The sequence below is a fragment of the Hipposideros armiger genome, unplaced genomic scaffold (genome assembly GCF_001890085.2).
Source record: "Hipposideros armiger isolate ML-2016 unplaced genomic scaffold, ASM189008v1 scaffold_430, whole genome shotgun sequence".
NCBI lineage: Eukaryota > Metazoa > Chordata > Mammalia > Chiroptera > Hipposideridae > Hipposideros > Hipposideros armiger.
Window position 1 is genome coordinate 1,063,052 of NW_017731780.1, and position 13,619 is coordinate 1,076,670.

Here is a 13,619-nt window from a genome sequence, read left to right on the forward strand (position 1 = left end):
GACTAAAGTAAAAAAGCAAATATCCAAATACATATTAAAAAGATATAATGTTCGTTCCTGATTTTCAAAAGTCAGAACTCTTAGTAAACTAAGAATAGGTCACTTCCATAATGTGATTTTAAAAATTGTCAACATCAAGCCCAATGGTAAACATTGGAAGTGTTCCCTTTAAAAACCAGGTGCATATGAAAAAATGTTCAACATCATTAGCCATCAGGGAAATGCAAATCAAAGTCACAATGAGATATCATCTCACTCCTAGTAGGATGGTTGTAATAAAAAGATTATCACAAGTGCTTGCAAAGATGTGGGAAAGCTGGAACCCTCATACAATGGTGATGGGAGTGTAAAATGGGACAGCCACTTTGGAAAACAGCCTGGGAGTTTCTAAAAAGGTTAAACAAAGAGTTACCATCTGATCCAGAAATTCAATCCCTTGGTGTATATGAGTATGTATGTATACCCAAGAGAAATGAAAACCCATGTCCTCACAAGCACTTGTACAAGAATGTTCATAGCTACATTATTGACAATAGCCGAAAAGTAGAAACAACCCAAATGTTCATCAACTGACAGATGGATAAATAAAATGTGGTATATCCATATAATGGAATATTATTGGGCAATAAAAAGAAATGAAGTACTGATAAAATCTCCAAATGGATGAATTTGAATTGAAACATAGATTGAAAATAATTATGCAAATTGAAAGAAAGCAGCCACAAAGTACAATATATTGTATGGTTCTGTTTATATGGAATGTCCAGAATAGTCAAATCCATAGAGACAAAAAGTAGATTGTTGGTTGCCTAGTGCTAAGGTGGTTGGAGGAGAAATGAACGGTGACTGCTAATGGGTACAGGGTTTCTTTTTGGGGTGATAAAAAATGTTCTAAAATTGATTGTGATAATAGTTGCACAGTGATGATATGCACAGCGCTGTGAATATACTTAAAACCATTGACTAGCATACTTTAAATGGGTGAATTGTATGGAATATGAGTTATAGCTCAATAAAGCTGTTATTGAAAAAATAAGCAAAAACATGAGTGACTGCTGTTACTGTTATTCTGAAGGTTCTAGTTAATGTCATTAAACAAAGGGGAAAAAGAGGTATAAATACTAGAAAGGAAGAGACAAATTATTACAGAAAATATTCCTCTCTACTCAGAACATCCGTGAGACTTTTTTGAAAAATTATTAGAATCAGTAAAAACATTTGGTAGAGAGGCAGTTATAAAACACACATAAAAATTAAGCCATGGACTACTATCCTAACTATATGTGTAAACAGTTCTTATAAATATATAAGTGATGATCAGCTGGTAGAAAAGTAAACCAAGGATATGAAGATGATTTTCAAAAGAGACAGCATACAAACTTATGAAAGAGTGTGGAGCACATCAGTAACAAACAAAATACTGTTTTCAAACTGTAAGCTGATGGGTTAAGGACACTGTTCTTGAATGGACATCTTTAAGATGTATAGCCATTCATAACATACAAGGCCTTGGGAAGTCTGCAACCACCCCAGAAGGAATGGTATGACTAAAGAAAATATTTTAAATACCCCATTTTTTATTTACCTCCTTACATCCCTGGAAATTGGGAAGTGGAATGGCATCTTTAAGTGCTCTTTTCCAAAGGCTGGTTTGGTGCAAAGGGCTAGGAGGAGACTTAGGCTTTGGGTGTCCTGAGTACTGTTTGCCCTTGGAGTTGTCCTGAGGAGTGTTCGTTAGGTCGGCTCCCCACCGAGGTCTTCCCTGGAGTCATTGAAAAGCTGCCGGCTCTCCGGTTACACCAGGACCAAAGCATCTACATTAGGCTAAAGAATGGAGCAGATACAATTCACTAATCCCTCTGCAGCCTCTTGGAAGCAAGAAAACATCCTGACATGAGGGTTGAGGGTTGAGCCAGTGTCTGTCTCTAGGCAGTTGCTCCTTGGCGGTAGTAGCAGGTAACATTGCTGAGCGTTCCATCATTATACGCATGTTCATCTGGCTCTGCCTTTTTAGAGTCATCATTGCTTCAGTTTTCACTTGCCCTGTAGAGATTGTCTTGTCATTCCCATTACATTTCATGTTTTAATGATCCCAGTGCATATAACCTTGAAACTGCTTTGCATGTAAGAGATATATACTTGATAAAAAAATGTTTCCAGAAATCTCTCCAAGCAGTTCCAGTTAGCTCCGTGGTGAGACTTCCATTTATTAGAGGGATTGTATTATAAATGAATGCGAGCATCTTAATTTGGGAGGTTTTCCTTGTATACATGCAGAACATTCTCTGACACTTTTTGCTCCCAGATGTGTATTTACATTTCGTGCTCATTTATGTGGAAGCAGACAGCCTTGAGACCATTTTCACAACTGAGAAACACATAGATAAATACATTGTTTTCTTTTTAATAGAAAACTTCATATATAGTTATTGTATAAACTCAGAACTTCGATACATACACTTCCTGCCTTAAATTAGAATTATGTAATTACAGTGAAATAAAAATGCTGACCTATTTAAAATACAGAAAGGATGTCCTTAATGAATAGGGTTTATAAATCTTTTGTGGTACATTTAATGGAATATTTAAGTAATGGGTGAATTTTGATCTTTTGATTTACAGAATCATATTCTGAGTTCTAATTAAGGGACAAATTTTGTTTATTATTGGGAGAATTCTCAAACTTATATTTTGGATTAAGTACAAGATTACCTGCTTGTTATTTACTTTTGTGCCTACCTCTTGTGCTTTACTATAACTCTGTCAAACTGATTTCCCTAGGTTGAAAATGTCCGCTTGGTAGATCGAATATCTTCTAAAAAAGCAACCCTTGGTACTTTGTATTTGACGGCTACTCATGTCATATTCGTGGAAAATGCAACTGACACAAGAAAAGAAACATGGGTATGTGTTCCTTCTTTTGAGCTTTACATGTTTTCCATTGTTTGAAGTAAAAAGTTTGAGCCTCCATTCTTTTGTTTGTCCTCAGGGTGCAGTGGGTGGGGTTTTGGTTTTGTGTGTTTGGAGGACTGTTTTTGGAATGCGACCTTTGCCTTTTTCTGTACAGAGTCAAATCTACTTGATCTGCTGCTTCATTTTAAACACCAACTATTTGACCATTATCAAAGATAGAAATAGCCAATGATAACAAGTGCTTCGTGTCAAAGCTGACAGGTAGCAATTTAATAATGTCAGCATTCCAGATACAGTCATTTTACTGTGTGGTGTCCACTTTTCTTATAGTTTCAAAATAAAAGAAAAAGAAAAAGAAAGTTAGGGAAGAATCCCAGTGTCAAATACTGATGCTACTTAATAATGAGACCGTTAGATAGTTATTATTTTAGATAGACAACCAACTATCAGAGTATGACCAGAGCCAGAGCCCCTGAATTGTAGATTTCACCTTTCCTGGATTCTGTAGACATGGTTATGTTTTCAGCACAGGGTGGCAGGGACGACTTGGAGAGGGATTTAAAGAAAGAAATGCTGCCATGGAAAACTGAGCAGAAACCCTCCTGAAACATCAGAAATGCCCTCCAGCATGATTTCCTTTCAAATAAATCTCTTCTGCAGCCTGACTGACCACCAACTGCTTAGAAAACAACAAGCCCAGCTTGCTATTGAACTCGGGCATTCCATGTGGAATTCAGGAGCATGGTGGCCCCTCCCAGTGGAGTCGTCTCTAACTTTGGTGATTGCAGACATTTGTTTTACTAACTTCTCATGACTTTATTTAATTTTAGCTATTAACTACAATCAGCATTTGACTACCAAAAAACTTTCACTTACCTGGACTTGCACAAAATTGTATGCAGAATGGTTGGCTTCAAATAATGAGCCTAGAGATCAGAAAGCTTGCCATTGAAAAACAAAATGATAAATTTAGACAGTTGGTTCTTTCCCCACGCATCCCAGTTCTTGTCATCTGAGTGCAGGTGCTGAGCTAGCTGAAGGTTGGGGAGTGTTTCTTGTCTATCTGTGTGGCTCAGAAATCTGTGTTACTTCTTGTCATCCTTATCAGCTATTTGTGCTTAGCTTATCCACATTAACTTTTGGTTGTAGATTCTTCACAGTCAGATTTCCACCATTGAAAAGCAGGCAACCACAGCTACTGGATGCCCTCTGCTTATTCGTTGCAAGAACTTCCAGCTATTACAACTCATCATACCGCAGGAGAGAGATTGCCATGATGTGTACATTTCTCTAATACGCCTTGCAAGGCCAGGTAGGGCAAAGGAACTCGGCATTTAATATGGACCCACTCAAAAAATTTCACAAATCACATTCAAGAAATTTGCATGGTAATTTAATACATATATAGTCATGGGATGTGGAGTAGAGTGTGGGAATGGAGTCAATGGAATTGTAATAGATATGTATGATATCGGGGGTGGGGGGACAGTGGATGTGGGAGGGGGGTTGTCACTTTGTGAGGGGTGAAAGGATAACTATTGCATTGTTTTGTACACCCAAAACTAATAATAATAATAATAATAAAAAGAAATTTGCATAGTGCTTGAGAATTATGTCGTGTTTTAGGAATTATATATCCCAGGCCTCAGATGAGTCCAAGAAATCTGAATGGTATAGTTCCTTGTCTTTTAGGGTCTCTCTATGAGTTATTTACTATATAAACCTCTTTCATTTTTCTTAGTATTCACTTTATCTCAGTGGGGGTTATAGTGTGTTTTCCTTTTGGGGTGAAATCATCTCAGAATTATGTTTTTTGATACTCTGATAATTGAGCCACCTTGATTGAGTTCTAAAATCAAACTGAAAAATTATTTTGTGTAGAAAACATTGATTTCAAATGGTTCTAGTGCAGTTTTTTCTCTCTTGGGGCCTTTAAGATTTGGTATCTTTTGCTTTTTAATAGTAATATATATGTTTCCCAAGATTAGCATCAGGGAATATTCAAAGTATGCTGTTGATTCTTCTAAACAGAACTTGCTTATGGTTTCTGGGAAGAATGTTTCATTAAGTTGAAAAGTACGAGGTATGATCAAAAGATATGGTGAATGTTTGAAAAAAAATGTATTTCAGTAAAAGACACTTTGCTATTAATCCCCCTCAAAATACTCCCCCTCACCTCAAACACACTTATTCCCTTGTTCTTGCCACTTTCTGAAGCATTTCTGGAAGTCCTCTTTCCTGAGTGTCTTTAGTTGTGCTGTCGTGCCTGCCTCAATGTCCTGAATCATTTTGGCTTTGGGGAAGAGCCAGAGATCACACGGTGCCAGATGTGGCGAATAAGGTGGATGAGGACACACTGTAATGTTGTTATGTGACAGAAATTGCCATACCAGAAGCGATGTGTGACACAGAGCCATTCCGTTGAGATCACAAAATACGGTGAATGCTGCTGCTTAGTGCCATCCAATGGAAAGGCCGGGATCTTCAATGTGGGAAGCAACGCACTGAACCTTAGTAACAGTGTGTGACAAGTTTCAAGTTGTTTGGTGCAAATAGTCAAGTGTGAGCTACGTTTGATAGAAGGTGTGTTTTGAAGTGTGCCATAAATCATCCTCCATCATGACAATGTTCTGTGTCACACATCACTTCTGGTATGGCAATTTCTGTCAAATAAAAACATTGTGGTGTGTCCTCATCCACCTGATTCTCCGGATCTGGCACCGTGAGACTTCTGGCTCTTCCCCAAAGTCAAAATGACCATGAAAGGTAAATGGTTTGAATTGATTCAGAACATCGAGGCAGCCACAACAGCACAACTAAAGACACTCAGGAAAGAGAACTTCTAGAACTGCTTCAGAAAATGGCAAGAACGATGGGGTAAGTATGCTTGAAATGAGGGGGATTCATGGCAATGTGTCTTTTACTGTAATAATTTTTTTTAATTTAAATATTCACCATATTGTTTGATCACACCTTGTATGTGCTCTCAGTTACTTTCATTATCCCTCATCTTGGGTCTTCAGATTTCTAGCTTACTACACGTTTCTAAAAAAGTGTGTCTTGTCTCCTTGTGTGGCTTGTGTGAGCTGTGGGGTTCTTTTGCTTGAAAGAAATACACATCTAAGTTTCTTTGGAGAATACAGTGAAAAGAGATCATTTATGGTAAAGTAATATTTATAGTAGTGATACCCAGAAGTCATTAATAAGGAAATAGCATATAGGCTTGTAGTCACTTTGCTAAATGCTTTGTGATTCAGGACAAGAAGTTTGATTATAAACTTGTCAAGGCATTTGGTTGGGTCTTCAGTTTCTTATGCTATCACCATATCTATAGATAACTAAGAACTAAAGTTACATAATGAAAATGGTGCCAGGGAGCTGTCAGAATCTGATGATTTTGACTTTATTTGTTCCTCTTTCAAAGCAGCTGGTTGAAGCTTTTTCATCTTAGTGTGTCGAAAAAAAAAAAACTGCAGAGTTAGCCAGAAAAGCAGTTGAACTTTTTAGAGGGGGCACTATAATTGGAACAGAGTTCTGGGAAGATATACGTTAGGTTTCATGCAACCGAGAATGTGAGGACAGTTGTACGCCAGCATTTTCTGTGTCACTGGATAATAAATGTGCTCTGACCACATTAATGGGATTTAGGAATAGCCCAGAGACTTGGGAAAGGGCTAATTGGCTGGAAGATCACAGTGACAGTGAGGGCTCTGGCCCCTGATGACAACCAGCGTCAGGACTCGCATTGTGAGGTTCCCCAGGGAGGAAAAGCACTGTGTTCCCCCAATTTAAAAACTATACACTTTTTCATAAAGATGAAGTTTTAGGAGTTAGGTGCTAGATGTAGTCAGAGGCCAAGAAAGGAAACCATAGTAATTAATTAAAGCCATAACCTTAGAAGATTTTTTAAAAGCCACCAGAAGTTTGAAACATTGGAATTAGAAATGATGGTTCACATAAAACATAGTACTGTAATAAGTGTGGGAAGATGAAATGGAACCCAAGCACTTTCACAGTTTAATGTTAAGGCAATGCTAAAATTAGGACAGATTACAGCCTATAGCCTTGGAAGTAGGGTTTTGAATCTGTGTGGAAGTGGGGAAAGATAGAGAGGGTCTCAGCTGGGGTAGGGGAGGCTTATCAGAACCATTTGAGGATCTTTTACAAAATACACCTCACAGTCCTCTAGGTCTACCAGAAGAGAGGGGTGTGTGTGTGTGTGTGTGTGTGTGTGTGTGTGTGTGTGTGTGTGTCGGGTGGGGGTGGGAGGTATACTTTGAATTCTAGTAGCACAATATAGCTCTCTGTGGTTATTCCAGTTAGTGACCAACACAAATCATATATTTTCAGCTTCCCTTATGGACACTGCTAACCACAAGGTCCTGTAGAGGACTTTCCCCCCCCCCCCAAAGAAGAAATATTTAGGAGTCCATTTAAGTCAAGGAGATATTTCCAAAGCTCTTGATATTCTCTCTTCCCTGAATTAGTATTTCTGGGATAAGAGTAAAAATCAAATTACTAAAAACTTGGTGAGATTTTATTGGTTTGCCTTTTGTATGAATTAAGATTTATAAGAATTTGTTCATGGACTATAAAGATCCCAGTAAAAAAAAAATAGTGTAAGCAGTCAATAAGCGCTTTAATTCTTAGTAAAGAAATAACTTAACATAATGGTGTGGCCCAAATGAGAAAATAAGTTAATCCCATAAATCCAATGTACTAGTAAGAACATAAATTTTAATGATTATAAGATCTCTATTTCTCAGAGGGCTTCCATTTTTTCCATGTTCATTCTTTTCTCCTCCCTCTAATTTGCCTCCTGCTGTTTATTTTTGTATAATTATCTTTCCCTCTGTCGTGTTTGTGAGCCCTTTAACATTTCAACCCTCTTTTGTTTATTTTCCCATTTTCACTAAATTATTTTTTCAGTTCATCTTAGTCCCCAGTTATTCTATTCACTATGATTTTTAAAAATCTCACAATTGTTTCATTTGACATTTTACAGTGCTCATCTAAGTCATTGCTGTTTAAGCCGTTTTCACAGTGGTGATTTTTTTTTTTTTTAGTGATGCTAATCTCTGAGTCCAGCAGTTAGTTTCACTAAGCGTTAGCTTTCATAGTCCTCATGTTTCATTTGAGCATTTGTTTGTTGAAAATAGACAGGAAAGTTCTGATTATTTTTATTTTTATATGCAAAATTCAATAATAACTGTGTAAAATGGTTTTCAAGTTCATTTATTTTAAGCTGCCTGAATTAAGCAGAAAGTCTGGAGCAATTTAGCTTCCGTTTGGTTCTAAAAAGCCCCACATTTTGTGTCCTTCTGATGACTTTTCCCTTCCTTTACTCGCCCTTCACATTTTGCTGATGCTGATTTATGTTTGTTTTTCCTTTAGATTAAAAAAAAATTGTAAGGGAAACATCAATAATATAATTGTATTATTTAGGTTTTCCATTGGTCATTACAAGTTTCCTTTTGATTTTTAGAGTACTTTTGATTTTAATATTAAATTACCTTTGACTTCTCCCAGTTAATCTATAATGAGAATCCCCCCCACCCCCATATTTTTCCCCCTAAATATTCTGTTTTCATAATCGTTAGCCTGATACCTGGGAAACAAGTTAGGTTATTTTTCTTTCTTCCCTAATTGCTTCGATTTACTCATAGCTCTCTTATTTGGCGCAATGAACACCCTTTCCCTTTTTTATGGGAAGGAAGGAGCAAAGGTTAGATACAGAGATAGTGACATTTGTGGGCTTGGTGATTCCAAGTTGAAAGATATTCCACTTGATGGTGTAAATCTTCTCTAGGAATTAGGAAGTGGGATAATCTGAGAGAGAAGGAGTTGATGAGAGCAATTGATGTTGAAGCTATCACAGTGGCGCGCGCTCCTCTGTTAAGGAGTACACAACGAACAGCAGTGCCAAAATAAAATAATGCCAGTTAAAACATGCACCTCTATGTTTGGGTCTAGCTTATGCTGTCTACTTAGTCCTAAGACACTGATTTGACTTTTTTAGAAACATACCCAAAATGCTACTCGTTGTTCATTTACTGCTAGTATTTTAGAAATTGTCATTTTCCCTTCTGAATAGATAGAAAAATATTTGAGTCTGCCTTTGTTTAGCAATTATATGATTTAAGTAGGTCAATAAAGTAAATACAAGCATGATTTCCTCTTTTTCTGAAAACAATTTTTTATTTAGAGGTGCGCTTTCAGTTTACTTCCCCAGCCTAAGGCATGTTGACTACTTGCTTCTTACTGGAGGAGCTCTCGTCTCCTAGTAATGGGGCCCTTGGGATGTGACCTTAATTAATTGCACCTCATGTTGAAACCTGCAGTCACTAACAGCTAAAGATATTTTATGTTGGATGTGATAGCCCAGACTTTGTGATGTGAAAAGCCAGTGGAGTATTTAACACGTCTGTTTTAAGAGTGGGTGACAAATCAGGGATGTGACCTTCCTGACGCAGACAGATATTTTCTCTTAGTGCCGATTCTGTGAAGAACTAGAGATTTCTCTAGGCCTATTCTTGTTTTTAACTTACCTTCCTGCCAATTACTGAAACTTCTGCCAGGTATTTGTCAGGAGATGAAGGGGAGGGGAACAGAACAGTGTAAATGGGAAACAGTCAGTAAAATTTGCACCTATGTTAATGGTACTTTTTAATTTCTCCAAGTAGGCAGTCCTCTGCTGAAGGCTTATGGGTAAGAAGCTTTAACAAGACTGAGCACTGACTGACAAAAGTGTAGGTTTCTCTGCCCTCATGTAGAATTTTACTTGAATTGGGCGGGAGCAAAATAACTGAAAGAAAATATTTTGTAATTTCCGTGGTACCCCATTCTAATGTATCCTACCTAGTCCAAGAGCGATATTCTCAATGTCTGTTATAAATTATTCTTGCTTTAATTTAAAGGGACAGTTTCCTTGCCTCTTCCCAATGACAACAAGCATGAGCCCATACACAGAAAACTATCAGTAGCCATAGAATGTATTTCTTCTTCTACCTTTAAACCTATTCGTAAATATTTAACAAAGAGAACTTAACTTTCATTATGACTAATATTCATTAGCTTTTCTTTCACTGAGGGAACTGAGGCTTTCTCAAGAGGTTCTTTTAGCATCTTAAGCCAAATTGCATTTGCGGTTAACATTATGATATCAGAAGCCTGAGTCATGAAAATGGTACTTAGTGATGGAAAAGATGCGTCAATGTCAAGCCAACTGTTCCCAGAACAGAATCTCCATTTTATATGCCATCTGCTCAATTAGCTAAGATACAAAGATACACTTTTTGCTGAAAGTATCTACTCTGTGTTTGTGTGTGCATATAACCTGTTGGTGTATGTTTTCTTATTTGCTGAAAGGCGATTTCAGCAAATAAGAAAATATACACCAACAGATATATTAGAATAGAATACTGATGAGTATTCTAAATTTTGAAGTTTAGAAATATGACATCAAGAGAGACTGAAATAAAATACAGCTTATCTCACTGATATGCCACAGTCTTGATACTTCATTTTCACAAGAGTACATGTCTGAGGAAAAAGCCTGGTACTTCACATATGATCCTTAGCTTTCTTCTTCCTTGTAAATGAGTCATCTCAATAGTAATCACAACACACTTGAAACTGAGTTTTGACCCCAGGCTGCCTGTGTGTACCCGTGGCCTTTGCTGGGGTGAGAGGCTTTACAGGGCCTGACACACACATTCAGGGGCATTAACTTGTCCATGCGGAACGCCACAAACAGATTAAGGAATAAATGTGGGGGCCTAAGAAACCTGTGAGAAGAAAGAAATCTGTTGGAGAAAAACAGGAAGAACAGGGGGATTGAACATGGAAAGAAAAGATACAAAAGTGGTCCATCTGGGGAGAGGAGAGAAAGATCTGCCTGGGAGGAGCAGTATGTGTGGGGATTAGGAGCAGGTACTGTACAGCCAGATTGCCTAATTTAAATCCAGACTCCCCATTTACTAGCTGTGTGACCCTGGGAACATTTCTCAACCACCTTTGCCTCAGATTCCTCCTCTGTAAAAGGAGGCCCATCCTGGAGCCTACTATTAATAGATGGATTAATTCATTTAATTAGAACAAACCTGGGATGAAGCAAGGGTTCAGCGCATTATCAGCCATGATTTATGATCACCAGAAGTACTTAGGTCTGTACTATCCAATATGGCAGCCACTGGCCACATGTGGCTGTTGAGAGCTTAAAGTGCGGCTAGAATGAACTGGTAAAATGTGCTGGTAAGTGTGAAATACACATGGAATTTCAAAGACAGTACAAAACAAAATACACAAAATATCAATTAATAAATTTTACATTATGTACATGTTAAAATAAAAATATTTAGGATATATTGGGCTAAATAAAATATATTAGTAAACTTTCATTATTTCTTTTTAGTTTTTTAATGTGGCTACAAGAATATTCTCAATGACATGTATGGCTTGCTTACATTTCTGTTGGACAGCACTGGCCCAGATGCTTCCTGCAACAAAGAAAACCTGAACAAGAAAACCAAATCTTATATCTTAGTGGTGGTGGTGGTGTGGGTTTGGGTCTGGCCTCACAAGCATAAAAGGTGATACTTAAGGACAAACATATCCTGGCAGAAATTAAAAGTAGACTTTCATCATATATCTTTCGACTTGCCTCTTTTGACCAAGTGCATAGCCCCTTTTGCACTATGAATTGATATTTTTATGTGACTCCTATAAATATTATATGAGCAGTACAATTATGACATTTGTGTAATTGTTAAAAGCTCAAATGTTTTCAGTACAAATATTTATATATATTTTACAGCTTTTTCAGCTGTTTTCTTTCTTTTTCTTTTCTTTTTTTTTTTTTTTTAAGCTGAGCCATCCTGCCACCTGTTGACAGCTTAGCGGCTGCTCAGCTTGGGCCAGGAATTGAACCACTGTTGCTCAGAGCTCAAACTCTGGAGCGAGCTCTTAACCACTGAGCCACTCGGCCAGCCCTAGCTGTTTTCTTTTTTAATACTATGAGCACCAAAATGTGGCAGTTGCCTGGGCCTCTATCTATCTCCCAGAGGTCCTTCCAAATCCAAGCTCGATACACATAAGCAAATTGAATTCTCAATGTCTAATGGATACGAACATTCTTAATTAATATTTATGCTTCATATTTTATGTGGTCTGGAAAATATATTTGTTTTCAAAAGCAACTAAAAAAAAAGCACAAAATGGAAAAGGCCTTGTTTCTAAAATGAAAGTAGCTCTTGCAAAGTTGAGTCCAGTTGTCCCAAGGTCTTCATGTCATTGCTGGGAGGAGATGGGTGGCTCTGCCCACAGAGATGAGGTGATCCTGGGAGGTTCCAAGGGATGAGCAGCTGGGCTGGCCTCTCAGTGCGGTCCAGCCCAGACAGAGTTGTTTGGGTGAGATTGGGTTCTGGCTTTGATTGAGCTTGATTAGGCTTTATTCTCCCTTTTCTTGCAGTGAAATACGAGGAGTTATACTGCTTTTCATTCAACCCCAAGCTGGATAAAGAAGAAAGAGAACAAGGTTGGATGCTGATTGATCTTAGTGAAGAATACAAGCGCATGGGTCTCCCTAATGATGATTGGCAGCTCAGTGATGTGAATAGAGACTACAGAGTAAGTGGCAGCATTTAGTGAAAGCCAGATCATTAATCCAAATGAAGTCATGGTTTTGCATAGCTTAGCCTGACTTCTGCTTGATATCCTTTAGATTTTATAGCTCTTTATAGATATAAATATGTGGATTTCTAAGTCTCCCTTGGCTATTGCTAGCTGTATTTCCTACCTTCTAATATCAGAAAGTTTGAGCAAGGGGACCTTAGAGACCACCCCGTCCACACTCTTCCTCTAATGGTTGAAGAAATGGAAATCCAGACTAGCCCATTGGCAGACCTCATGGCCAAGCAGTTAGCGGGAGAGCCGGCCAGGACCTCTTCTCCCATTAAGTCTTTTTATAGTACAGCGAGTGATTAGTGGGGAAGTTGCAGAGACGCTGATGGCAGTTTGGCACCAGCTCTTCTGTACTCACTGAACTCTTGATTGGTACACAAGGTCACCAAGAGACTTTTCCCTAGAGAAATGTGGAGAAATGTGTCCACACTTGCAGAAAGAAATATGGAGGGAAGGGAAATGGGGGTGGCAGAATTAATCCCATATTCTCCCTAATGATGGGCTTAGAAATCAGTGTTGATTTCCCTATTAATTTTTTAAGTATCTGACGTGATAAAAGTAAGAACATTGCAGAGAATTTACAAAGGCGAGACAAAAGAAAAATGAAAAAAAAAATGAAATCACCCATCATCCATTGCCCTAACAGTTTTTTATTAGGTTTTAAAATTTTCCCTCTGATTTTTTCTCATCTGCGTAGTTTAATAACTTTTTTAGTCTATAAGTAATGAACTTCATTGTTTAAAATTAGAAAATGTAGAGGAAAAGGAACTGTTTGAATTTGTATAACAAAAATGGAATGATATTACATATGCCTGTGTTCTGCCTTTCTTCAATAGCATATTGCATTTTCCTGTCTACATATATACATATAATATTCAAAACATTATATATTACATAATGTGGCTATATTATATTCTATCTACCTAACCTCCAATTTTTAGACATTTAGTTTATTATTTTTCATTATTTTAAATAACAGTGAGAATATCCTGGTACCTATATCTTTGTCCACATTAAAATTCTTC

At 37.5% G+C, this 13,619-nt stretch overlaps 1 protein-coding gene across 4 annotated transcripts in view; it reads left to right on the top strand.

Annotated features, from left to right (window-relative positions):
* The window catches only part of MTMR7 (myotubularin related protein 7), a 106,596-nt gene that overhangs the window by 43,761 nt on the left and 49,216 nt on the right, over window positions 1-13,619 (top strand). For all 4 annotated transcript variants that reach the window (XM_019664760.1, XM_019664761.1, XM_019664762.1 and 1 more), the window contains 3 exons: window positions 2,782-2,904; window positions 4,063-4,225; window positions 12,383-12,540. In XM_019664760.1, the coding sequence (XP_019520305.1) occupies window positions 2,782-2,904; window positions 4,063-4,225; window positions 12,383-12,540 (444 nt within the window). The remainder of the gene's footprint in view (window positions 1-2,781; window positions 2,905-4,062; window positions 4,226-12,382; window positions 12,541-13,619) is intronic.